Genomic DNA, 26,023 nt, shown 5'->3' with positions numbered 1-26,023 from the left:
GGCACCTCTCACCTTGGCACTCGAACTTCTTGGCAGGGGTGGTGAGCAGCAGCTTGCCTTCCATGTCGGGGGGCCCGGCACAGCGGGCAATGCCTGGCTCCTTGTACCCCGTCTTGACCCAGCTGGAGAGCCAGCGCAGGTTGCAGCTGCAGTACAGGGGATTGGCCCCGATGGCTCTGCAGGAGGAGGAAGGGCAAAGCTGCACCCACTGCCCCACGGAGGGAACCAGGCTCCGAGACCTTGGGACTGGACACAACTCTTGTCACGTGGCTGGGCTGCCACTTGATGGGGGGACCCAGTGCTCTTCCATTTCTGCACCCACCAGCGGTCCTGCCTGTGGTGGAAGGACTGGGGCACGCTGCCCCACACCGCTGCCCCATTAGACCACCCTGCTGCCAGCCCCATAGCCCACGCGGTGCCCCTTGGCTCCCTGCTGGGGCTCTCCCCCGCTGCCCACACAGAAATCCTCGGGAGATCTTCTCCAGCACTCAGGTGAAGCTGCCTGAGCCCAGCACAAACCGAGCGAAGCACCTTGAGGCTGTGCAGAAACAACCGGACCATTGCACAGGAGCTGCGGGGTCAGCCTGGGCTCTGCCGCACAAGCCTGTGGGGCAGGGACACGGGAGCAGGTCACGGCCAGAGCTCGCGGGGACAGCATCAGGGGAGAGCAAGGAATTGCTCCGAGAGAGGAGGAGTAGGAGGGAGGGATGCTCTGCTCCACAGCAGAGCAGGGCAGGGAGCAGCGGATGCTGTGGGAGGCTGAGGAGCTGGATGCCTCTTTGCATCCTCCTTCACTGCTAAGGTCAGCGGCGATGGAGGGCCAGCGCGACCCACACCTGTGATGAAGGACGGAGACGGCAGCCCGGAAGGAGGGCGGTGGGGATGGCAGATCCGCTGGGGCTGACAAACCTGGTCCTACAGCACCGACAGCGCCGGCTGGTGACACAGCTCAGCCCTGCGGGAACCGGCAGCACCGACTGGCAGCGGCAAAGGCAGCGCAGCTCTTCGGCAAGGGAAATGGGCGAAGAGCCAGGGAAGACCAGACAGAGTGGTGCTGCTTCTCCCAAAAAACACAGGGAGGCCAGGATTGGAAATCAAGATGCTGTCTGCAGGCTGGAGGAACAGTCTGAGATCCCTGCCAGGAGCAGGACTGGCCACTGGCAAGTGGGTGGGGATGGCTTAGCAGGGACAGGGAGGGGACTGAAAAGTCACTGGGAACAACGCTGAACCCCCGCTCCGGGCGGTGGGTACAGGGCTGTGCTCCTGGGGTACAGGTTCCCTCAAAGAGGGTCTGGAACATCGGCACCGGCAGGAGGATGCTTGATGACAGATTTGGGAGGGCTGCTGCAGGGAAGCACCCTGGCAGGAGGCTAACGACACACCAGCACGGGTCAGAGCAGCCCCCACTGACCCATGGCCACGCCAGCACCTTGCATGGCTTGACCTACATGTTAGGGGACCCAGGGACCTGGCAAGGTTGGGGGGACCCCACACCACCTCCAGTAAGGATCATGGTGTCACCCCAGCAGCACTGGGAGGCTCAGCTGCACGCCTGGACCTGGGGGCTGAGGCAGGGGAGGGCAGGCATGGCATGGCAATGACCCACAAAGGCTGCTCCAGGTCCCGGCCCAAAGAAGGGGAGAGGAGGCGGCTCAGCCCCCAGAGAAGCTGGGCTCAGCCCCATCGATTTTAAAGGTCTCCCGAGCCTGTATCCAGCCCTGCGCCCTGCGGAGTGGGAGATACTCACAGGTGGGACAAGGAGGTGACGTCTGCGAAGATGCCCTCGGGGAGGCTGGAGATGTCATTGCCGTGGAGAGACCTGCAGAGAACAGAGGGTCCTGTGACCTCCACGGCTCCGGGGTGGGCAGCAAGGACCACGGCCACCTCGGCTGCCCCTGCCCCACGGGTCCAGGCATGGGTGGCAGAGCCGGACCCCACCACACTGTCACTGTTGCAAAAGCACCACCTGCTCTGAGAGGCTGATGCATCTCCCCTTGCTCCTCCTCCAGCCTGTACCCTTTCTGTCCCCAGCTCCGAGCGGGCACAGGGACACGGGACCACAGGCAGCAGTAGGGAAGGGGCCGGGGGGGGCTGTGAGCAGGGCTACGGGCGGGTACTTACAGCAGCCGGAGGGAGCGGAGGCCCTCGAAGGCGAGTGGAGGGATGCACTGCAGGGAGTTGTAGCTGAGGATCCTGCGGAAGGGAAGGAGGAGGCAACACAGCACCAGGGGCACTGCTGTGGGCATTGCTGCACACTCCCCCCAGCCACCCCCTGACACCCCACACATCGGCTCCGGCTCAAACCACAGCTTCGCCCAGGAGGAGCAGGGAGACCCTGGTGTCCCCAGCACCCCCCGCCTTCGAAGTCCCTTAGGAACAACACCGCAGGGACCGCACTTACAGGGTGGTGAGCTGGCTCATGTTGGTGAAGGAGGAGTTGCTGAGGGAGCTGATCTTGTTGTTGCTCAGATCACTGGAAAACAGAAACCCCAGGGGTTGGGGCCAGCTGGGCCCCATCTCCCCTCACTGCCCCCCCCATCTGCTCAGCTGCAATGGGGTGCGAGCAGCAGCATGGCAGGGTCCCCAAGGGAGCAGCAGGGCTCTCACACAGGGTGATGGCAGCAATGCCACTGTCTCCCCTCTGCCCCATGCCCAGCCCCAGCAGAGGCTGTGAGCACCTGGGGGCTGAGCATCACTGCCAGCCAGATGTGTCCCAGAGCAGAGGGGGGACACAAAGGGCTGTTGGGGGTCCCTGCCACTGCCAGGCCCCTCCTCAGGATCAGGCACCACTGGCACAGCCCCTGTCTTCACCCACAGGTCCCAGCAGAGGGACTGGCTGCCTGCGCTCCTGCTGCTGGCTACTTACACAAGCTGCAGGTACTTGAAGGTGGAGAGCTGCCCTGGGACCTGAGTGAATTGGTTTCCATCCAGGTAGCTGCAAGGAAGAAGGAAAGCACCTCGGAGTGGTGAAGAAGCAGGAGGTCCCTCTCTCCACCCTCCCATTTCTCCTGCGCAGACATCCCTATGGACTTTGGGCTGCGAGGAGCATCTCCAGCATCACCTCCCTCCCAGCACCCAGGTCCCACGGGGCTCTCGGGGGACCCCTGGGCTGGCGGAGGAGCTGGTGTGTGAGCGCAATAGTCCACCCGGGGGCTCTGCATGTGGGTCCCCGGGGGCAGCCTCCCCACAGCCTGCGTGTGCGAGCGCAGCCAGCCATGTGCTGCGTTTACACATCCGATGTGAGCGTGGGCGGCCGTAACTGTTCCCTAGGCATGTGTGAGAGAGAGCGGAGGATGCAGAGAGAGGAGGGGTGTGCCAGACAGCGCGGGGGTGTGAGGGGGTGGTATATATATACGTATGTGCACAACCAGTGCCTACACCCCCCCTACACAGGACTTGCTGCCATCCCCCATCCCAGTCGGGTGCAGAGCCCCTTGCACAGCGATGGGCACCGTGGTGCCCGCAAACCCAGACCTGTCACGGCTGCTTGGGTACCTCCCTGACACCCACGGTGATGCGGGGCTGATCCCAGGCAAACTACGTCCCACTTCCCATGTGCTTGGAGCTGCCAAGAGCATCCCTGCAGCCGTGGTGAGAGGTGATGGCAGAGAGGGGCCGAGGAGCTGGCAGAGGCAGGGTGGCCCCATCCCTGTTGCTGATGGCAGGCTGGGTAGGGGTCCCGCTCCGGCCAGGATGAGGGTGCGTCTCTGCCCCAACCCCAGCAACCCCCGCCCGGAGCTACGAACTCGCTGGAAATCAGGGGGATGAGCCTGGGCAGCCGCCCGGCACTCACAGCTCCGTGACGTTCTTGGGGATCCCCTTGGGCAGAGCCTTGAGGTGTTTGTTGCTGCAGCGGACGACGGTGTCGAGGCAGGTGCACTCCTGCGGGCACTGGGGCCGGGGGACGCAGCTGGTCTCCTCCTGACCTGCACCGGGCACAGGAAGACACAAAGTCGCCGAGGTCCAGCCCTTTGGGCACCGCATGAGGCTGGACTTGGTGCCTTGCGCCCGCCCGGGTCTGCTCTCCTCGAGTGTCCAGCATCCATGCCAACCATCTCCCCTCGCCCCCAAAGTAGGGTGCTGTGCCCAGAAACCGGGATGGATGCAACCAGCCAGCTCAAGGCTGATTTCCACCATTCTCAAGCAAAAATGCAGTGACAGAGATGGCGGAGAGGAGGGCGCAGAGGAAGGATGGGCTGCAAATCCTCCTGAAATATCCTCCTCCTCCCAGACACGGGCTGGAGGGAGCGGTGCCTGCACCGAGCAGCCAGAGGAGCCGGCATTGCTCCCACTTCCCCGCTGCGGCGCTGGGCTCCTGCGGGAGAGGCGTCCCCGGGACGACCGTATGTTATCTCGCACCACCAGGAAAGGCGCAGGATGCAGCCCTTCAGGCTTTGACGTGGTGGAGGAGGGAAAGCAGAAGAAACGATGATTTGTTTGTAAATATTTTCCAGAGGGCTCAAAAAGCTGTTCTAAATTAAAAAAAAAAAAAAAAATTTAAAAAAGGCTTTTCTCTCAACACATGCACTCTCCGCCAGCTCCGTCTGCCCGGCTCCGGCGTGTGTGCAGGGCTGGGAGAGGAAGGAGCAGGATGAATCCCGGTGGGTTTGCAATGGGTGAAAACTTCTCTCCCAGCTTCAGAGCAGCTTGTGGGTATTTGAGTGCAGCCCAAAGGGCTGGGTACCACGAGGGGAAAGTCATGCATCGTTAGAGGAGGGTGTTAATGGGCTGAGGGACCCCTCGAGCTACCAGCTTGCCGCAGGGCACTGCCGGACATCCCGGGAGCAGGGATGGGGAGCAGCCCGGTCCCCCCTTGCCCTCAGCGCCGCGGGGCCCGTGAGTTACCTTCCTCACACCTGAAGTCGGGGAAAGCCACGTCCTGGAGCGGGATCTGCCGGAGGAAGTCGGGGTTTTGGCACCGCGGGTTCCCCGTCACGATCTTCCTCTTGCGTAGCCAGTCCCCCAGCCAGGCCAGCTGGCAGTTGCAGTTGAAGGGGTTGGCGAGCAGGTTCCTGCACAAGGGAGGGCATCACCTGAGCAGCTGGCAGGCAAGCAGACCCCCTCCAGCCCCCCCGCCGCCATGGGGACAGCCTGGGAGCATCCCCCCGCAAGGGATGGCCCTGAGACGTACAGCGTGGAGAGGGACTGCAGTGTGTCGAAGGCGCCCGGCGCGATGGTGCTGATCTGGTTGTCGTACAGGGAGAGCAGGCGGACGTTGCGCAGCCCTGTGAAGCTGTCGTTGTGGATGCAGCTGATGCGGTTGTTCCTCAGCATCCTGCGGAAGGAAGGGGGCGAGGGCACCTAATGACCCAGGCGGGTGCCACAGGGGAAACCCACCTCGGCAGTGCCCAGGCTGTGCCCACATCACTGCCGGGCAGCAGGATGAGCCTGAGGCAGTCCGTGAGCAGCCAAAACATGCCCCCCCCAGCTCTGGATACAGCCAGCAGATGGGTAAGGCACTCCTGAGCTGGCCCTGCAGTGGCGCAGACCAGCCCGGCAGCACAGGCAGGGCAGGGGAGCAAGGAGCAGGGATGTCCCCGTCCCCGTGCCCACGGCAGAATGGAGACTCACAGGGTCCTCAGCCCATCCAGGCCCCTGAACATGCCGCTCCGCACCGACTCCAGCTGGTTGACGGTGAGGTGCAGCTCGCTGACGGAGGATGCCCCCTCGAATGCCCCGTCCTCGATCTCTGACACCTTGTTGTTGCTGAGGTTGCTGCAGAGTCACAGAATCACAGAATGGTTGGGGTTGGAAGGGACCTCTGGAGATCATCTAGTCCAACCCCCCTGCCAGAGCAGGGTCACCCAGAGCAGGTTGCACAGGAACGCGTCCAGGTGTGTTTTGAATGTCTCCAGAGTTGGAGACTCCACAGCCTCTCTGGGCAGCCTGTTCCAGTGCTCTGCCACCCTCAAAGTAAAGAAGTTCCTCCTCATGTTTAGGTGGAACTTCCTATGCTCAAGTTTGTGCCCATTACCTCTTGTCCTGTCGCCGGGCACCACTGAAAAGATCCTGGTCCCATCCTCCTGACACCCACCCTTTAAGTATTTATAAGCGTTGATAAGATCCCCCCTCAGTCGTCTTTTTTCCAGACTAAAAAGACCCAAAGCCCTCAGCCTTTCTTCATAAGAGAGGTGTTCCAATCCCCTAATCATCTTGGCAGCCCTTTGCTGTACCCTCTCCAGGAGATCCCTGTCCTTCTTGAACCAGGGAGCCCAGAACTGGACACAGTCAGAGAAGGGAAAGCAGGCTGGGACGGGGGGCTCTGCCCCGACCTCATCCTGAACCCTGCCTCCCCCAGGTCCCACTGAGCACCCCGTGATGCCCAGTCCTGCGGGGGACCCTCAGGTCAAGACATGCCCCCCATTTCACACCCCAGGCTGCCCTGGCATCAGGCCCCCATGTGCCTTCCCGACCCCCGGGCACTCCTGATGGGGCTGTGCCTGCCCGATGCTCACATTTTCTTCAGATGCGGGAGTTTCTTGAAGATGCCAGTAGCCTCCAGGACAGAGATTTCGTTGTTGTTCAGGCGCCTGGGGTGGGTGGCATGGCAAAGAGCTCAGGAGATGGCTGCGAAGGGCCTGGCACAGACCAAACCCTGAGCCAAACCCCAGGGATGCTCCGGCTGCAGGAGGGAAAGCAGCGTGGGAGGGAGGAGGCTCTTACAGCTCGGCCGTGGACTGCGGGATGCGCTCGGGGATCTTGGTGAGCTTCAGGTTGGAGCATTCGACCACGCTGGATTCGCAGCGGCACTTCGGGGGGCAGATCACGTCGCTGTTGCACTCACTGTTCAGCTGGTAATCCTCCGTCCCTGCGCGCCGGCGAGGGCAGCATGGGCTCCCACGGGCAGAGGCAGGGGGGCTGCACCTGCCCTCTCCTTCTCCGATCCTCCCACACCCCCAGCCAGCCTCCGTCTCCTCCCCAGCTCCCCTCATCCCAGCCACTGTACTCCTCTCCATGCCCAAAGCAGCTTATCCACAGGGATATTTGTCCTGGGTACGTGGGGTGGCTGTGCTGCCCACCACCCTCTCCCCTCCTGCAACCAGAGCCAGACCCTGGGGACACCTCTGTGCCCATCCGGATAACAGCACGATGGGAGACACCACAACACATCCTGGTACCCAGCGCTTTTAGCGCAGCGCCTGGGAACTCCGCAACCAGAAACGATGGGAAATGCAGCAGGGAACCGGTGTGGCTCCTCCTCTTACCTGGGATGAAATACTGCTCTTTGGCTGGGGAGAAAAAAAAGCAGCACATCAGCACCCTGAGCACAGGGACACCAGGCTGGGCAGGGCCCCGGTGACAGGGACGGGCACAGCTCTCACCCGAGCAGCGAAACTTCTTGCTCTTGATCTGGCCGATGCGCTTGTTGGCCAGGCGCCGGGGGCTGGCACAGCGGGCACCGCTGGTCTCGATGGGGTTGGCGCGGAGGAAGTCTGCCAGCCACTTCAGGTTGCAGTCGCAGACGAAGGGGTTCTGGGCCAGGTGCCTGCGCCAGGGACAGCGGGTGACCCACCGCCGGGGACAGCGGGTGACCGCCAGCTCCAGCCCTGGCTACCCGCCGAGTTGCTCCCCCCCCAGGCACCCTCCCTCCCAGGCATCGGAGCCGGCGTGGGCACTCACAGGGTCTGGATGGCTCGCAGGGAGGTGAAGGTGCCCTTGGCCAGGCTCTGGATCTTGTTGTCGTAGAGCGAGAGCAGCGAGAGGTTCTGCAGGTCCTGGAAGGCGTCTGCCCGCACACAGTTGATCTTGTTGGCGTTGAGGAGCCTGTCAGGGAGGGGGGACGGTAAGGCTGGGGTCCCCCTCCCCTGCACCATGGGGGCTGGGGACCTCAGCACTGCTTCCTGGTGTCCCTGCAGAGCATCCCACCCAGCCACCGGTGCCTTACAGCAGCTGCAGGGCAAAAAGTCCCCCGAAGACACCCTTGGGGAGGTCTGTGATCTTGTTGCCGTACAGCACCCTGGGAGAGAAAGGCTGGTGTGAGAGAAATGGGAGGCAGCGGTGTGGGGCACGGTTCAGGGGGTGTGACGTCCACCCCACCCCACCCCACACATTCCTGGTGCGGGTACTTACAGCGAGTTCAGCGAGCGCAGCCCCTGGAAGGCGTCAGGGGCGATCTCCGAGATCTGGTTGTTGCTCAGGTCTCTGAAACCCAAAGGGAGAAGGTGGCCTGGTCCCCTCTTCTCTCACCCCACGTGCCCCCATCCTCCCGCTGGGTCCCGGGGACCACCCCCAGCACCGGATATACAGAGCTGGGGGTATCTGAGACCCCATCCCAGTGCTGCCACGTGGGGCACCCATGTCACAGCAAGTGTCCCGTGCCCGTCGGAGTAGGGGGCTGCGGGCTCACAGCAGTGGCCGGCGGGGTGAAGGGTGCTGCGGTTCAGGGTGAGCTGGTAGGGGCTGCACACTTACATCCTCCGCAGCTTCTTGTAGGGGGAGAAGGCGCCCGGGGGGATGGACTTGATGCCGTTGAGCTCCAGTCGTCTGCAAGGAGAAGGAGTTGAGATGAGTGTGTAGGGCTGGCTGAGCCCCAGCACCCCACTGACAGGGCTGGGGGGCTGCAAGACCCCCAGGCTTGCAGTAAGTTACCCCACCAGAGCATCACCATTCGCCCCAGGGACAACTTGCAGGCTGTGGTCAGGGCTTTCTCCAGCAGGGAGAGGTGCCATGGCGGGGTGGACCGCACTGGATGGGGTGGGGAGACCGCATCCTCCCCCCCAGCACCCTGGGTCTGGGGGTGGCTGCTGCCTCCCATGTGCTTTGCGCACCGTCCCAGTGGGGGCTTTGCACCGTAATTGGATTCCCCTAAGGAGATTATTTCTCTATTTACATTTTTAATGCAGCTAAATCCAGGGCTAAATCTGGGCAGCATGGGAGAAGGGCAAGGAAGGCCTGCCGCCCCGTGGGGTGGATGAACTCTGGGGCTTGCCCCCCTGTCCCCGCTGCTTCCCAGAGCCACCCAGAGCCCGGTGGTGACGGTGTGGGGCCGTACTCACATCTCCGTCATGGTCTCGGGCAGGTTAGCGGGGATGGCCGTCAGCCCCTTGCCCCGACAGTCCACGATGCCGTTGCTGCACGTGCACATGGCCGGGCAGGAGCCAGAGGACAAGCTGCAGAGCTGGGCACGTGCTGCGTCCGTTTGTCCTGCCGGGGAAGCAGCCAGCATGGGAATTGCAAAGAGCTGGGCAGGGCGGGCGGGTGGCAGCACCCCAAGGAAGGGACCCTGGTGACAGCTCAGCATGCTGGGACAGCTCGTGGCACCCTTGAGCAGGTGCACAAGGTCCTGGTGCGCCCCAGCCCTGTGCAAAAGGCACACAGCTCCAAGGGCACACACTGATGCACTCCCTTTGTCACACTGATCGGGTGGTGTTGTCCCCATGTTATCCCCTCACAAGGGACAGTGCTGACCTGAGCCAAGCCCCGGGCATGCATCCAGGCTCTGAGCTGGGGCATGTGGCAGGGAGCAGAGAGGGTTTGTCCCCCCTACCCGTGTCCCTTCCCTGCCACCCGCCGCCTCCCCGGTTCCCCTTACCGGAGCAGCTGAACTCGTTCTTCTGGATCTCGGCCACGTTGAGGCCGCGGAGCTGGGCTGGAGCGGCACACTGGGTGAAGAGCCCGATGGTGGGACGCTGGCGCAGCCACTGCGAGAGCCAGGCCAGGTGGCAGTCGCAGAAGAGGTGGTTGGAGTGCAGGCGGCTGCGGGGGTGACAGGGCAGTCAGTGGCCACAGGATGGCTCCTGACCCCCCCAGTGCCCCAGCCCAGCTCATACTAAAGCTGAGGGCACACAGAGGGTGACACGAAGGAGCCTGAGAGCATCTGTGCCATTTGCCAAAGCCACCTTGCTTGGCAGTGCCCGGGGACACTCTTCAGGGGTGTCCCCTCCATCCCCTCCCCACAGTACCGTCCTGGCACTGCTGAGCTGCCAGCACTGGCAGCAGAGCTAGGGACATCCCGCTTTAGCCTGGGGGGACCCTCCCGCCCCCACGGCCCCAGCACTCACAACGTCCGCAGCTTGGGCATGTGGTTGAAGCTGGACACAGGGATGGAAGTGATATTGTTGTTATTCAGGGTCCTGCGGGAAGGCAGAGAGGGGCAGGTCAGGGGGGACAGGTTGTAAATGGGAGTGTGAGACAGTCCAGGTGGCACCAAACCCGCGGGAGCAACAGCACTCACCCACCCACCCCCCAGCACAGGGTGGATGGATGGAGAGGCGAGGGATGGGGACAGCCCAAACTCCCCGGCAGGGCTTGCTGCCCTTTCCAGGCTTCTTCCCTCCACATCCAGCTGCAGCCAGCTGTAACCCTGGGGCAGGATCAGGCCCTGCAGCACAGCTCTGCATCAGTGGTACCCAGCCCCTGCTCAGCCCTTCCTTGGGGACAGGGAGAGATGGCACGCTGAGGATGTCCCTGAGTGGGGAGCACCCAGGGACAACCTCACCCCGCATGGGGCTTGTGGGCTGGAGGCTCCAGCTGGCCCCTGGCCACTTACAGGACCTCCAGCCCCCGCAGGGCGCGGAAAGCCCCATCCTCGATGCAGCTGATCTGGTTCTTGTCCAGTTGCCTGCGGGAGAAAGATGGAGGAAGCGTTGTGGGACAGCCCAGGCAGAGAGCGACCAGTGGCTCCTGATGCCTCCTGCCACTGGACCTGACCCCAAACTCCCTCAGGCACCCTTGCCCATCCCTGCCAGGACTCACAGATTCTTGAGGTCAGTGGCTCCACGGAAAGCTTTCCTGGGGATGGCCTGGATGAAGTTCTCACTCAGGTCCCTGCAGAAGAAAGAGGTGGGAAAGAAAATGAGCAGTGCCTGCAAAGCATGATGCTCAATGGGACCAGGGCATCCATAGGCAGCGGCATGTCCCGGCACTCAATGATCCTTGACGGGCTCTGGGAAACTGTAATTTGGCTCCGTGGTTACCCACTGCCCTGCTGTCTGTCCCGAGGCGAGTCTGGCTCCACCCATGGTGGCTGCAAGTGGCTGGAGGTCCCCGGGCACCACTGTCCCTAGCTCTGATAAGCAGAGCAGCAGGACACAGCTCTGGGAAAACCCTCCATACTTAAATACCCTGTGACTGCTATAATTACAGGTCCCTGCTGATTAACTGGTAATTACACTTGGTGGTTCCAGCAGGCATTCCCATGGAGCCTGCCCCGCACTTCAGAGGGCACAAATAATCGGGTCATTAATTACTTCATCACTACATGGCACCGTCCCTGTAATCACTCGCTCTGCAATGCTGGGGCGTGCTGGGCCGGTGCGGGCTCTGTGTTTGCAGGGCTGGCAGCGGGTCAGATCCCCTGCTGTGCCTGGGCTGGCTTTTAACTACCATGAAGGCCAAAAATCTCACTGCAAAGTACGGTCGGGGTGGACCAGCTCAGCCCACCCCATTCTCAGGCGACCTGCCTATCGTATTTGTGGCCCATGGCTCCCATGCTGCCGTTCCTCCTCACCCCAAAGGCCAGGAGCTCCTCTGAGCTCCGCAGGCACCTGCATCGCCTGCCCCCAGCCCCACGCCAGCACAGCCCCGCTCCAGCCACCCATGGGACAGGAGGCCAAGTCCCCAGCTCCCTCCTGGCACAGGGAAACTGAGGCACGGCACGGCATTTGTCCTATGCAGCAAGTCCATGGGTGAGTGAGGAGCAGGACCAGGGCAACTTGCATGGATTAAGCACTCCCCAGTGTTACACAGGCCATGCAGACACCCCCATCCCAGCCCCAAGAGGTGGTTCGAGGCATCCCTGAATGACAATATTTCGCACTCCGTGCTCATCATCTCTGCTTCAACATACCGAAGCCTGTCCACTACTGATATCCCAGGGCTGGGTCAGGATGGAGCCACAGCACCCCGCACTCCTCCCCGTGCCCCCATTTCCTCCAGAAAATGGGCTCAGCGTCGCCCACAAAGCTGCTTACAAAAGACCTGGACGTCTCCAAATCGGCACCTCACCCCATCCGAAAGCTTCGCTGCCCTGGCGGGGAAACGTTCCCTGGGGGAAGCACCAGCATCGCTTGCATGGATGTACGAGGAGAAAAAAATAATCGAGGAGGGTGGTCTTGCCCAGCCCTCCGGTGAGATGCCCAGCCACCAACGAGCTGCCATACGGTGCCAGGGCGATGCACCAGCCCCTGTCCCCTGCACACGAAGGAGCAGGACCTGGTGCATCACTCTGGGTTGCTCCTGGGGAACCAAACCCGGCTGGAAAACCACCATTGCTGGGGCAGAGGAAGGGAGACGCCGCTCCTGGAAGGGCCCGAGCTGCCGGGCAGGGTGAAGCCCGGCTCCCCTGCCAGCAGCCAGGAGCGCAGCAGGCGCAGTTTCATCGCTACCCGCGGGGGGGCACTGCCAGGCTGCCCTGCCTGCGCTGCCTGCGCTGCCTGCGCTGCCTGTTCCCCCCGGCCCAGGTAGCTCCAGCCCTTCCCAGGGCTCTGGGTCGAGCTCCCCCCCGGAAAGGGATCGGGGTCGCCTCCAAAGGGGATGGACCCGACACCTGCAGCAACCCCCGACACCCCAGCACCGCTTCAGATGCAAACGCCTTCTCCCCATCCTCTGCCGGGGACGCGATGAGCCCAGGGACCCCAAGGAACGGCGATGACCTTTCAGAAAAAACGCAGAATCACCCCAAATCCCCATTTATCCTCTTTGTCTCCTAGAAGAAGGAATCCCCTAGAAAACCCTCTGGAAACCCCCAGACGAAGTTCACCGCTCTTCCTAGCAATGCATTCAATGCACGGCGCTCCCTCTTGGCAGCTGCCCACCCTCCAACATTAAACCGCCGTCGTGATTTTTGGCCAAACTGGCCGACGACAGATGCTCTGTTGGTTGGTTCTGTTTTACCTCAAACCAGGACAACCGGTCGCAGCAGGGCCAAGCGTGGGAGCACCCACTGGGCTTCAGTGCTCTGCACCCCGCTCCCAGCTCCGGCGCTGCCTGCAGCTTGTCTGGTTCCCCCACGGAGACCTTGCACGTGTTCCTCCGCTCGCAGCACATGGGAGTCCCGGCGCGCCCGGGGAGTAAACCCCGGCGTCTGTCTGCAAGCTGCTCACTTACAGCTCGCGAGGGAAACGCCGCTAGAAGGTTGCAACTGACTTTGCGAGGCTTCTCCCCTTCACAGCTTTTTGTGACAGTCACCGATGAAGTGCTGCCGTTGGGGGTACCGAAGCCAAGAGGGACAGACGCTGGATGCGAGGGGTTTCAGCAAGGCCCCCGGCAGCGGGCTTACATCGCCGGCAGGGTTACACAGCTGACGACACCAGGACAAACACATGCTTTGCCTGCGGGATCCTCGGGCCCCGGCATTGGAACAAGGCACGTCCCCTTCCCTCCTGGTGTTTCATAGCTCCCAGCTATGTTTGCTTTACACTTTGGCGCCGAAGCAACAGCAGATGGCACGGCTTCTCCTCGCTCCGCCACGCGGCTTGCGGCACCCTCAGCGGCTGCGCCGGTGCCACCTCGCACCCCGCCAAATACAAGCGTGTTGTTGCCATCACGTGCAGAGTGCCAGCAAGTGACCGTGAGCGCTGAGGCATCCAACAGACCCGCTGGGGGCTAGCCAGCGGATGGGCACGGACAGAGGAGGGGGAAAGAAAGCAGCCCCTGCCCCGCTGTCATAGACGCCCTTTCTGGTTTCATTTCCAGGTATTTTCCTAAAGCTCCAAGTTTAAGCATTCCTGGGTATTCAATCCGAGGGGATGCTCAAGCAGACGGCCCATCCACGGCACCACCCGCGCCGCAGGGACCACGTGGCTGGAGTTTGTCCCCACTGAGCACAGGGTGCAGAGGGCTGCGGTGGTCCCGGGGGTGCAAAGGGGGACAGATGAGGAGGGGTGAGCAGGCGATGGGGGATGCCCAGCCTCTTCCCTGCGAGTGCCAGAGGACAGAGTGGGACATCTGGTCTCCCAACACCCCGGGCAGACCCTGCGGGGAGGCCGGAGCACATGTGTATGTCCCAGGGGGAAGCTCTCAGAAGCCTGTCTGCCAAGCAGGGCGCCCGCTTGCTCCCTGGGTACCCACTGCATTTCCACCCCTTCCTGGCCCAGTCCCATCCCAGACCCCTTCTGTCCCCAGGCGCATCTCCCGCAGGGATTTCTGACCCAGCAGATGCCTGTTAATTAGCAGCAGCCAGCCCCAAACCCATGGCTGTGCCACGGGGAGAAGGAGGGCGCCAGCTTTCCTTCCACGTCCCCCAAAAGCCTTATGGCTAAGCTACAACCACACAACCCGGCTCCGGCTGGGCAGCGTGGAGGACGGTGGTGGTCAGGGACTGGGATTTTGGACACTTTCCTGCTTGGATCTTCCCCACCGTGTGCATGATGGCTGCTGGTGCAATACATGCTGCGGATCAGGAGGTGCCCCCGCCGCTGGCTCTGCTGGCAGCCCCTGCCCCACCGCTGCCGCCGCCGATCCCCGGGGAGCCTCGGCGAGGAGCCAGGCACTGGGGACACGGCTCCCCCAGGGCTGGCAGGGGCTTGGCGGCGGGAGCCAACCCCCCAGCGCGCCGCCCTGCCCGGCACTTAGCGGGGCACCCGAGCAAAACTGTTCGACATGGCTTCCCAGTGGGGAGCCCACTCAGGCAAACAAACCCCGGCAGCCTTAATCTCTCCGGCAAGAGCCCGGCGGGCCGGAGGGCGGGCGGGAAGGAGGGGGCCGCGGCGGCCAGGCGGGGAGGCCGGGGCTATTACCACGCTCTCATTCTTTCGGCTAATCCTGACTTCACACTTTAACCTGATTGAGCCTTGTTTGGCGAGCCGGCTCCTCGCGCGCCGCGTTGAGGGGATTAGGGCCGGACGCAGCGGGGAGGTAATTGCTTCCCGGCGGCGCTGGCCCCGCGTCCTCCGAGCCCCCCGCTGCCTGCCAAGAGCGCTGGGACGGCCTGGCAGCCCTCCGGTACAGCGTTCCCCTCGCCAGGCAGCCTGGCTTGGCAGCATCGCTGGGGTGGCTCTGCCAGCGGTGAGAATGTCCCTCTCGCCTGGCCTCGGTAGCCACCAGGGCACCTCCGTCCAGGTGAAAGTTGCAGCCCATGTCGTGTCCCAGCCATGCCAGCAAGGGATGTGGAGACACGCTGAGGCAGGCGAGCAGTTTTCCACCCCGGCAGCACCCGCACACCCAGGATTGGCTGCCGGCTCCAGGCAGGTGAAACACAGGGGGTTGCTCTCCCCTTTAATTTGTTTCCTCCCCAGCTTCCACACTGGAAACTTATTAGCACCCTCCCAGACCCTCTCCCGTTCACTGGGGCAGGTCAAAGGCGTTAATCCTTCAGCTGCTGCCAGGCTGTTGCTCCCACGATGAAGATGCTCCCACGCTTCCCCCAGCATCTCCACTCCACTGGCGCTGGGACCAGCCACTGCAGGCACCAGCTTGGCCACAACAACCCTCTTCTAAGTCTCGAGCAGACGAAGCAGCTGCCCTCCCAACCAAAGCCACGCAGCCCTGAGCACTGGGATTTTGGTCTGGGATAGGTGCTCCCTGGATCCCAGCCTCGCCTCGCTGGCGCCATGCCGGAGGAGGCTGTGCCAGCGTGCAGCCGGCATCTCCGCAAGCCAAAGGGCCTGCCAGGGACTAACCAGCAAGGACCAGCAGCTACTAAGCAGCTCGGTGTCCCTTGGGTCACGCCACACATGCTGTTTGTCCCAGCACAGCCTGACCAGGGCAGAGGGACGGGCAGAGCCGGGGCTGCCCCCCCGGCACGGCTGTTCACACCACGGCCTCCACCACCTGACAGGTGACAAGGGCGAGCGTGAAGGGACAGAAAGACTCCCGCATTACTCAAGATCGATAGACTAATCAGCGCTCGCATTAGTGGCCGACAGCCCAGAGCCCCCCCGGGGGTTTTGCAGTCCCATTTCTTGCTGCAGGGGAGGAGAGGCTGCACCACGATGGGGGAAACAAGCGTCACCCATGTGTCCCAGCCACACAATCCACTCGAGGTGATGGACACGAGTGCTGCAAGGACCCAGAGCCCAAGGAGGGGTGTCCCGGAGGGGAGCTGCTTGCCAGAGGGTGGGGGCAGCTGCCCTGCTGCTGCATTAGCAGGGTGCCGGGGGAATAAGGCAGGGTTTTGTCCACCATGTCACCTGCCCTGGTCCCCAGCGCTGGTGTGAGCGGGACCCCGTCTCAGGTTCAGGCTCCCATGGTGTGCCCCTAGCATTACGTCAGGCTGTTTGATTTTTAATGGGCTCCGCCGGCCCAGCTGCCGGCACCGCTCCATCCTCGCCGAGGGGGATGAGACAGACCTCCCACCCCCTCTGCCCCTGCCTCACCGCGCCATCCCCGAGGCCATGGGGAGCCTGCGCCCTGCCTGCTGCTGCCTGATACCTGCTGTGACCCCAGCCCCTGGGGCTGATGGGGTTTGCGTGGGTGCCAACAAGCCAGGGTGCAGCACGGTGAGCTCAGCGCGAGCCCCTGCCACTCCGGAAAGAGATCGTGGGGTCTCTGGAAATGGCAGGAATGCCCCAGGAATGGGACAGGGTCCAAAGCAGCACTGTGAGGGGGAAAGGGAACATTACCCGCTGCTTTTCACAACACCAGAACAAGGGACGACTGGCACAATCACGAAGGCAGGCTTAAAATCACAGCTAAGTGACTCCTCCAAATTAGGTGTTGTTGGTGCGTGGGGCTCCCAGCCACAACCAGCTCAAAAGGGAAATGAATAGAAGAAAATGCACAGAGATGCACCCGCAATGCCGTGCTGCAGTGAGGAACACTTGCAGGTGGATGCTCGGGAGCCACCTTCTGCTGCCAGGGGACCAGCGAGGCTCCCCTCTGATAGTCACCACACTGCCCGGTGCAGGCTGCCAGGCATGGCCGATGGCTCAGCCACCGCTCAGCTGGCAGGGACTGTCACCCAGCAGGAGCCACTTCTGCTGTCAGCCTGTTTTAGTGGGAGGCAGAGATGTACAATCCGTCTGCTCCCCAGAGCAGCGGGGGGGATGTCAGCCCGGGGTCAGCCCGCTGCCGGCACCCCCCACCCAGCCAGGGCAGGGTGCCAGGGTCCCCGCTGCAGTCTCTGCCTGCCACTCTTGTCCCTGACCCTCCTGCTGGGAGGGACACAGCGAGTCGGGGGCTGCTCCTGCGGTGGTTCAAGGGGGAACAGCTGGTTGCTGCGAGGAGCATCGCAGGCTGGGCGGCGCGGCACAGCCCTCCCCGCTGGCAGCCGGAGCGAGCGCTTCATCAGGCAGCCCCAGCCGCCAACAATTACGTGCTGAGTAAATCGATGGGATATAATTGGACTATTAAGATCTCATTATCCTCCTGGCTCCGGGTGCCGCAGCCCGCAGCGTGCTGGGGGAGACCGCAACCTGCAGCCACAGAAACTGCCTCCCGACCCAGACAGCCTCGGTGGGTAATGGGGACAGGGTGCACGGAGGTGGTACAGCCAGAGGGGACAAGGATGGTGGCAACAACCTCTATGCAGCACAGGAGACGTCTCTCTCAGTGAAGTACTGTGCAAAGGCAGGGAGGTGTCCCTACAGGGGCCCTAGAGATGAGGAGGTCCAGGCATCCTCCTTCTAGCCACCACAGCAGCCTGAAAGCCACTGCTGGCCTCTCCTGCCCTGTGCAGGGCTCATTGCTCCTGGGTGGCATGGGGAGTCTGGCCTCTATATGCAGTTTTGTGCATGCCTCTACCCCAGCCCAGCTGGAAAATGGGGCCCATGTCCCCACCTGCGTGTTGCAGTGTCCCTGTGCTCTGAGTCGCACAGACTCTGGGGGTCCCCTCGCCTGTGCAAGGGCCACGTACCCATCACGTCCATCACCTGCTCACACACCACCCGTGGGGGGGTGATGTGATTCCTGGCTGTGGGACAGTCCTCCCGAAGGGACCACAGTCCTCAGCACCACTTGGTGGGCAGGATGACACACCAGGTCACAGCCACCGAGGTCCAAGCAGCAATAAATAACCCCTTCCCTTAGGATAGGCGACCCCATCCCCACTTGAGGTTTTTTGCAGTAACATTTCTTGTTATCTTAGTATCCGCGAAAGTGATGGGTCAGAGCTCATCCTTGCCAGGCCCGCATATATATAAGGATGAAACCATCCTTTGCTGGAGCAAGGCAACACACTGCTAGGCATCATGATGTCGTGCTGAGTGTCTCAGACCACAGACCTCAGCGACACAAGCCCGATCAACAAATTCTGCCCGTCCCCACCACGTACACACGGCAAAGACTAAAGGTGAACACTGCCAGCCTGGGGAGCAATGCTTCCCGCTGCTCCTCTGCTGGGAAAGGTTTCCCAAAGTGCTGTGCTGACCCCAGGCTCCAGCCCTGGCCCCTTCCCTCCCGGGAGATACAGATGCTTCCCAAAACATTAAAGCTGGAGAGGTTTGTTGCTCGGACAGCCGAGCAGAGCGTGTGTAAAATGCACCATATGCTCGTGGCAACAGTTAGCGAGAAGAGTCCCAGCCCCAGCACGGTGGTGCTGATTTAGCAAAACATTTCAGGGCAGGCATAAATCTCAACGGCTTCAAAGGGACGCTGCTGACCGGGGCCATGACCCGGGACGCTGTCCTTACTGGAGCACTAGTGCCACCACGGTGCCTGCGTATGCCGAGGGGGTGCACCGGGGATGCCCGTGGGTGCGTGCACCACAGGTGACACCAGCAGCCCCGTGTTTGGTCGCGGGGGAAGTCAGGGACAAGCAACGTCCATCATGAGAGGGATGATCTGCACGGGAAAGGCGTTTGCAGGAGCCGGGCTTCGCCGAGAAGCTCTCCGCGCAGGGCAGCGCCTGTGCCGTGGCTCCGGTCCAGCTCCAGCAAGGAACGGCTCCGGCGTGGGCTGCGCTGCAAAGCCAGAGCCGCGGGACTCGGCCTCCGTGGGAAGGGGGATGCTATGGGAACAAGGAGAGCTGGCCAAGGAAAAGAGGGGAGGGTGGGAGAGAGGGGGAATAAAGCATCTGCCACCCACCCTGGAGCCTCTTCAGAGACGGAAACAAGTTAAAAGCAGCAGCTTTAATGGAAACACAAGTGAAATAACAAGCTGCAAACCCTGCGTGCCTGTCACCGCCCCCTCCCCGCACTGTCCCTTTGTTCCTGCAACCTTGTTATCTGCGGGAAGGGGAGCCAAAGCGAGGCCAAGGCATCGCCACCCGCTCCCCAGCATCCCGAAGTGCCTCGAGAGAGCAGCAGCACCCGCTGCGCCCAGCGCCCTGCGGTCTAGCAGAGGCCGGGGTGGGCAGAGGGGTGTCCTGCAGCGCACACGCAGGAGCAGCCGACCTGCCACCGCCTGCAAAGGGACCTGCTGTGTGTCTGACACGTCCTCCCCAGCTCCCACCGATCGCTGGATGAAGGCAGGTCCCCTCCAGCAAGTGTCTGGATAGACACCGGGTGTTAAAACTGCCCCTGCCCGGCTCACGGCCTCTGTGTCCTACTGCCACCGGCAGCCAAGGCACCCAGCCGGCAGCCCCATCCCTGCGTGGCCTCCTGCTTCTCTCCATCCCTGCTTTTCACCACCTCCAAGTCCCCTCCGCCCTGCTGTTCAGCAAGCTTGTTCTTCTCCCGCCTTTCATGTTTTTTGCTTCTGTTTCGCCCTTGAGTAGCGGGAAATCCCTGCGAAACCCTCCACCAAAGCATGTTTTCTTTCCAGCTCCCACGCTACCTTCCAGCCTGCGCACCTACCTGCTCCACATTTGCATTGCCCGGCTCATTCCCAGCATGTTCCCGACACGCTGCAAATCAAAGGCGCGGAGCCATCCCTTTCCCTGGGGCTGCACAGCCTCCCCCCCAAACCCCCCCTCGGCTCACCGCCCTCCTGCTCTCCCCTTGGAGAGGGAAACCACTGCCCACGGCAGAGCATCATCCCAGCGCCCACGGAGCCAGCATGTCACAGGGTGCCCAGCAATCCGGGTACCGCAGCCCAGCAGCTCCAGAGCTTGGGGCAGAGCAAGCCGGGGGGTGGCGGTGGGGATTTGCTGGACCACACATGGCTCTACCTCTGGCAGACGGCAGCGTGCCACAGCGAGACCCTCACACGCAGGTTAGGTTAGGACACAGTCAATCTCCCCTCACCCCGCCATGCACGGAGGGCCCTGCTGGGTGATGGTACCATGCCATGCCAGGAGAGGTGCCGGGCTCCAGCCCTGCGTGCCGGGAAGCCTTGGACTCTCCAGCACATGGCGCGTGCTCCCTGCCTGGCAGCTCGCGCCCAAGAAGACACCCCGAACTCCATGCAGCAACACTCATCCAAGGTGTAAATGAAAAAGCAAATAGCTCTTCTGGCGAGCCAGCCCCGAGCCCTGTGGGGAGCTGGCTGTGGCTCTCGTTAGCAGGCTCATCCCCTGGGTTTGCGGCACTGCTGAGCTCAGAGCTAATTCACTCCCAGGCTCTGAGGCTTTTAATTGCTAATAAGTGCGAAGCCAGCCCTGCCGGCCCTCCTGGATTCCTCCGAGGTGTGAATGAGGCTGAGCCAAGCTGAGAATTGCGTCCCGGCTGTCCCAGATCTGGCGCAGGCTGGTGAGCCAAGCAGCAATGCTATGGATCTGCGATGCTGCTCCTCAGCTTTGCAGGTCATGGGATACCAACTTTAAAACCTGGGTCCGGGCTTTGGGAAGGGCTAAAGCAAACTCCTGCTGGCCTGGAGGATGCTCTGAAATCCATGCTGAACCTTGCAAGACCCAGCTGGAGTTACTTGACGAGATGCCCTGGCATGACAAAAGGTCCTTCAGGCTTGTCACGCTCAACCCTAGCACTAAGATGGGCAAAACTCTTGCCCCATTGGTGGCTGGATCTCATAGCCTGGTTTCCGGAAAGCACCTGTGAGCGAATACAGAGCCAGCAGTGGGATGCAAGGTGGGAGATGCATCGCGGGGTGAAAAGCATCAGCCCCCATTGGCAGCCAGGGTGGAGCCAGCGGGACACCTCAAATCCAGATCAGCAGCTGGAAAAAGAGATGTGATTTTACACAGGGATGGGAGGAAACAGCCCTGATAGGAGCAGGGTCCGTTGGGAAAGGAGGCTGGGAAACGGGGCAGAGCGAGTGTGAGGCTGCAAGAGTGCCCAAGCATGGGAACCGAGTGCAGGGGCGCACAGCAAGGAAAACCCAACAAGCAGATAAAGAGACTCCATCCCCTGTGGCACACATCAAAGCCAGGATAAAAACTGCTGGCAAGGGCAGGAAAGCCCTGCCACAAGGCTGGGCCCAAGCTGGGGCTGCCCTTGCTCCGGTAACGTCGCTCCCAAGGGGGTTTGGGAGAGCAGCACCCAGCCATGGCTGTGCCACGGGGGACAGGGAGCTGCACCCCAGCCCAAGGGGTTTCCCTCCTTGGAGCACCTCTTTGAAGAGCTCCCAGCACAAAACCACCCCAAAACCACCCCGTGAGTCTGGGGAAGCCTCTGCCTGCAGGCAGTTAGTACAGCTGCAGCCCCCACGGTCATCAAACCCTGCCGCCCACGGACCTCGCCTGCGCTGGGCATCAACAGCTCCTTCTTGTTTTGGGGAGGCAGAAATGAGTTGCTGGAGGCACATTTGGGTGCTCCTCCTGCTTTTCCCCCACCCACGCGTGCATGGAGCCCCAGAGGAGCAGTGGGCCCGGCAGCAGTGTCCGACCGCAAGGCACAGACCAGGGAGCCCCGGCCCCGAGCCCGCGGGTGTCTCGCACAGACCTTCAGCCTCCATGTTAAAGCTCAAGTGATGGAGCAGCCCCGAGGTTAATTATCTCTGAGGTTAATGACACACCTCCTGTCTGCTCCGAGTGCATCTCACTTCAGGTGGGGACACCGTCTCTGTCACCCCGCGAGCCCACGGCTGACGCTGCCCTGCAGACATGCCTGTATAGCCAGTGGCTGCGTTACCTGCGTGTCCGCGTCTCCTGCCACAGCGCAACTGAGCCAGGAAGGGAAGGATGCATTTCCCAGGAGATAGCTACAGTCACAGGTGTTTTCATGAAGGTTGAGCATCACACTGCCATCACCCACAGTTGCCAGAGCACACAGCTCGTGGGGATCCCTAAGAAGAAACATGCACGCCAGCTCACCTCCGCACCCCTTTCTTCCATTTAAAACATAGCTCAAGCCCAGCTGGGATTGCAGTGGGAATTCCTGCTAAGGGAAGAGGCAGGGTGCTCTGGGGAGAGGGAATGGGATCCTGCACCCTGTCCGGCTCGGGGGGGGTCTCTCCTCCCAGCTCCAAGCTGTCCGGGGCTGGATCTGCCGATGGTAGAGCCAGCCTGCCGTGCGGCTGCTGGGGGTGGTCTGGCTGCTTGTGCTCTAGGACCCAGGGAGAGGAGCCGCTGAGGCTGATTACCCCTGCCAGAGCAGGCCTGGCGGGTTTATTTTTAACAGTTCTGATTGAAGCTGGTTTCCTGCTGACATTTACACTCCTTCATCATTATCGGCTCCCCAGCTTCCAACCGCCAAGATAAAAGGGGGGGATGAAATCTCCCGAACAGTGGGGTCCTGGCTGCAAACCCCGCCAAGGGGAAGAGACCCATGCAGGCGCAGATGAGCAGATATCAGCCCCCTCGGAGGGAGGTGGGGGTGGTTGGGGAGTCCCGTCTCACAGCAGGGGCATCACGGGCTGGGACCCCACCACAGGACGCAGCAGGAATCATCTCAGAGCAGCCTGGGGAGGGATATGTGCCGCCCATCGCCAGCATGCGTGCAAGAACATGGCAGAATGGTCGGGATATACGTGCAACTTTGGGTGTTGGTGCCCCCAGAGACACCCCTGCTCCTGTGTCCCAACCGTGACCAGCTCCAGGTGTTGCTACTCCAAGCCACAGCTGCTGGCCCAGGCCAGTAGAGGGGCGAGCAGCAAACCCCCGGTCACCTGCAAGTGCCCATGCCAGCACCCTGCAGCTCCTGGCAGGGGACAGGGACAGGCAGCACAGCCTGACACTCGTCCTCCTTCCCACGCTGCCAATAAACCTTTATTTTCATGGCAGGCAGCGCACTGTGAAGGTGGTAGCAGGGCTCCCAGCACGGCCAGAGCTAAGCGCTCAGATCTAAAAACCTCTTTCTTTTTTTTTTTTTTTTTTTTTTTTTTCACTAAGAAACAGTCAAATTCCAACACGTGCAGGCTAAAAATACACCCCAGTCTGCCAGGGACTCTGGCCCGCTCTTACATCTCTTGGATGATTCATATTTTGTCAGATCCCAGCTCGGTTTCAAGATTAAAAATACCAGGTTTGGGAGACAAGCATGTCACAGGCCCAAGAAGGTGTCAGAGCCTCGCAGAAAGTGGCCAGAGACCCAACCCTGGTGGGAGATGTCCTGCTGCAGCCAGGACCACGGGCTGGGCATGGTCCTTGCCATGGGGAACAGCCACTGCATGGAGGAGGACAGCCCGGCACAGCCCTGGATGGATACACGCCGCCCCGAGTCCAGACAACCGGCACTGACCCCGCTGCATCCCAGAGCTGTTCCAAAACAGGGCAGACGCATACGTGGGAGCTTGCCTCTCGCTTTTACCTAACTTAATTACCTAATACACCAAAAGCTGCCTCCTAAGTAAATATTATAGGGATTTAAAAGCATTTCTGACAACATATTAGATATGTAAAATACCGCATATTAGCCAGCTCCTGCGCTGAAATCCTTCTCGGAACAATGCAGGGTCCTGGCTGGGCAGAAATCCAGGACACCTTTTCAAGTAAATTGGGAGAAAGGCCCATTCTTCTGGCAAAGAGGGGTTTTTTTCTGAGGGCTTGAGATTCCCGGAGCACAAAGGAGGCAGCCCAGCAAAGGCGGTTAGGATGTAAGAGGGCTCCCAGTTAGTTAAGTAAACATTAATGCAAATTGTCAGTGAGCCTGGAGATGAGATCCCGGGCACCGCGGCTTGCAGGGGAGCAGGAGCTTTTCCATATTATCAGCCCATCCACCCGCCGAGGGGAGGGGGCAGGAGCGGGAAGCTGCTCAGCGCCAGAAAAAAGGAGCTCCGAGAGCCAATTTCCATCCGACTGCAGCGCATTTGATGTCTTGTGAAGTCGAGTTCACACACGCCGTCTCGCCTCTGAAAGGGCTGGATCCTCCCCATGCACACACGCAGCCCCTGCTCCAGCCGAGCACGCGAGCATCCCGCAGCACCCTGGGATCCAGCGAGGGACGAGCCATCCCCATTGCACCCCTCCAGCTGGAGAGAAAAGGGCATGGCTTGGGTCTCGCCCTCATGTGTCGGCTCTGAATGAGGCCGAAGCACGGCTGCCTTGCTTTGCCCCCCGCACAGAAAATGTCTGTGCCTCCCCCCTCAATGCCTGCTTGGTGTAAGAGCCAAATTCAATACTGAGATGGAGCCGTGGGGACCACAGGATGGGGCACAGGAGGGCTGCAGCATCCCCCACCGTAACATGCAGGCAGGAGCCCAGAGCTGCTCCGCTGCCAGGCTCTTCCCCTAAAAGCAAAGCAGGGAGCAGGCGGTTTGCAAGGGAAAAGTCCGGGAGCGAAGGCAGGGAACAACACCAGGTAATTGCCTGCAAACTTAACTCGGCTTGCAAGCGGGAGCCTCAGTGCCAGGCTTTGAACCCTGCTGTTTCATGTGCCTGATGCTCCAGCCGCTCTCCTCGCCTCCTGTCAGATGCTGGAGAGGGGGTGAGGACAGAGGGAAGGTTTGAAATTCACACTTTAGAGCTGATATCTGAGCGGCCTGGCCTGTATTTGCTGCAGGACTGGAGGCAAGTCAGGGAGCGGGAGACACGGCTGGTGCTCCCACAGCCTTTGACGCTGGGGATGCTCTGCCACAGCGGGAGCGAGGAGCCGCGCTCACTACAGCTCCCATGCTGCAGCTCCTATGCGGGGGTAACGCTGCCCAACGCTGGACCCTTGGACTGGGGGCTCTCAGCACGCTGCCTGGGAGCAACTCCCATGGCACGCCTGCAGCACACGTGCTGCAGCCCGTCGCCCACCAGTCACATCCACACGCCCACCGGCGTGCACACACACTGCACACCCTCTTAATCACTCCTTAATTTTTGCTTTCAAGGCTTTGCCCCAGCAGCATCACTTTTCACCCACCCTTGCACCAGGCACACCTGGAAAAGCAGCGCCCTGGGGAGCAGCGGGGGGGGACACGACCCCTCCAGGAGCCCAGACCATCTTTTGGAGCCGGTGGGAAGACCAGTGCAATGCTGCTTACCCAGAAATGCTTCCTTGGGCACACAACCCCAGGAGCACTGTGGGGAGGAAGACAGAAACCGGAGGCTGGGAGCAACTCTGCTACTGCAGCATCCAATTAAAATCAGTATCCAAACCATTCAGGCCAGACAGAAAGGGACAGTGATGGTGCCAATGCCGAGGAATAGCATGAGGAATCCACCTCCCCCAGCAGTGCTCACAAGAACCCCACACCTCCACCTTCCCCCAGGAGATCCAGAGAGGGAGCCACGGAGGTAGATGGCTCATGGGAACCCTCCCAGCCCCATAGCTGCCACTGGGAGCCACCAATGGGGCAGGGGGTGGGAAGCAGCGCTGCCCAGGTGGCCCCCAGGCATGGCCCAGGCTGCGGTGAGTGATGGGCAGGGGTAGCTCTGTCTCCCAGACACTCCTGCATCTTCAGAAATAACAGCACGTCCCGCATCCCTGGAGTCCAGGACACCGGATTCAGACACATTTTTGGGAAAGCAACACCTGATGCCGGTGCACGGCAGGTCTGGGCAGCACCTTCCTGGTGGTGCCGGAGTGTGGCGGGGGGGCTCTGTGCAAGGGAGAAAGGTGCATCATCCTGGCTGCGCTCCCCTTAGACCCGCACTGTCCCTGGGGTGGGCACAGGACCCCGGTGACCCATCACCCAGCCCACGGACGCAGATGCGTAACCCCAGATCAGGCCAGGCTCTGCACGCTAATGCCCTGGCTCTCCTGCTAATGCTCTCCCCGCAAAACACAGCAGGGTTGAGGGTCTAAGTCCATCAAAGCCAGGCTTTGAACTGGATAAAGAGGCACCCTGGTTTTAATCACACTGCCCACACCACCGACGACAAGATCCCTCCGAGCCATCTGCACCCTCCGGCATGGCATCCCAGAGCCTCGCAAGGCGCAGCTGGAGCCCAGACCTGCCAGGGCTGGTGGATCTGCGGGCTCTCTGGGACAGGCTCTCACCC

The 26,023-nt window shown here is 61.6% G+C and overlaps 1 protein-coding gene across 2 annotated transcripts in view; it reads right to left on the bottom strand.

Annotated features, from left to right (window-relative positions):
* SLIT1 (slit guidance ligand 1) overlaps positions 1–26,023 on the bottom strand; it is a 62,284-nt gene that overhangs the window by 6,307 nt on the left and 29,954 nt on the right. For both annotated transcript variants that reach the window (XM_054205664.1, XM_054205665.1), the window contains exons 5-26: positions 10,696–10,767; positions 10,490–10,561; positions 10,002–10,073; positions 9,533–9,696; positions 8,997–9,144; positions 8,413–8,484; positions 8,071–8,142; positions 7,886–7,957; positions 7,621–7,764; positions 7,323–7,486; positions 7,206–7,229; positions 6,664–6,808; positions 6,456–6,530; positions 5,572–5,715; positions 5,132–5,275; positions 4,846–5,012; positions 3,794–3,926; positions 2,867–2,935; positions 2,402–2,473; positions 2,122–2,193; positions 1,748–1,819; positions 13–176 (exon numbers count right to left, since the gene is read on the bottom strand). In XM_054205664.1, the coding sequence (XP_054061639.1) occupies positions 13–176; positions 1,748–1,819; positions 2,122–2,193; positions 2,402–2,473; positions 2,867–2,935; positions 3,794–3,926; positions 4,846–5,012; positions 5,132–5,275; positions 5,572–5,715; positions 6,456–6,530; positions 6,664–6,808; positions 7,206–7,229; positions 7,323–7,486; positions 7,621–7,764; positions 7,886–7,957; positions 8,071–8,142; positions 8,413–8,484; positions 8,997–9,144; positions 9,533–9,696; positions 10,002–10,073; positions 10,490–10,561; positions 10,696–10,767 (2,333 nt within the window). The remainder of the gene's footprint in view (positions 1–12; positions 177–1,747; positions 1,820–2,121; positions 2,194–2,401; positions 2,474–2,866; positions 2,936–3,793; positions 3,927–4,845; positions 5,013–5,131; positions 5,276–5,571; positions 5,716–6,455; positions 6,531–6,663; positions 6,809–7,205; positions 7,230–7,322; positions 7,487–7,620; positions 7,765–7,885; positions 7,958–8,070; positions 8,143–8,412; positions 8,485–8,996; positions 9,145–9,532; positions 9,697–10,001; positions 10,074–10,489; positions 10,562–10,695; positions 10,768–26,023) is intronic.

This window comes from Rissa tridactyla, chromosome 6, assembly GCF_028500815.1.
Source record: "Rissa tridactyla isolate bRisTri1 chromosome 6, bRisTri1.patW.cur.20221130, whole genome shotgun sequence".
NCBI lineage: Eukaryota > Metazoa > Chordata > Aves > Charadriiformes > Laridae > Rissa > Rissa tridactyla.
This window is presented reverse-complemented; position numbering and strand designations above follow the sequence as displayed.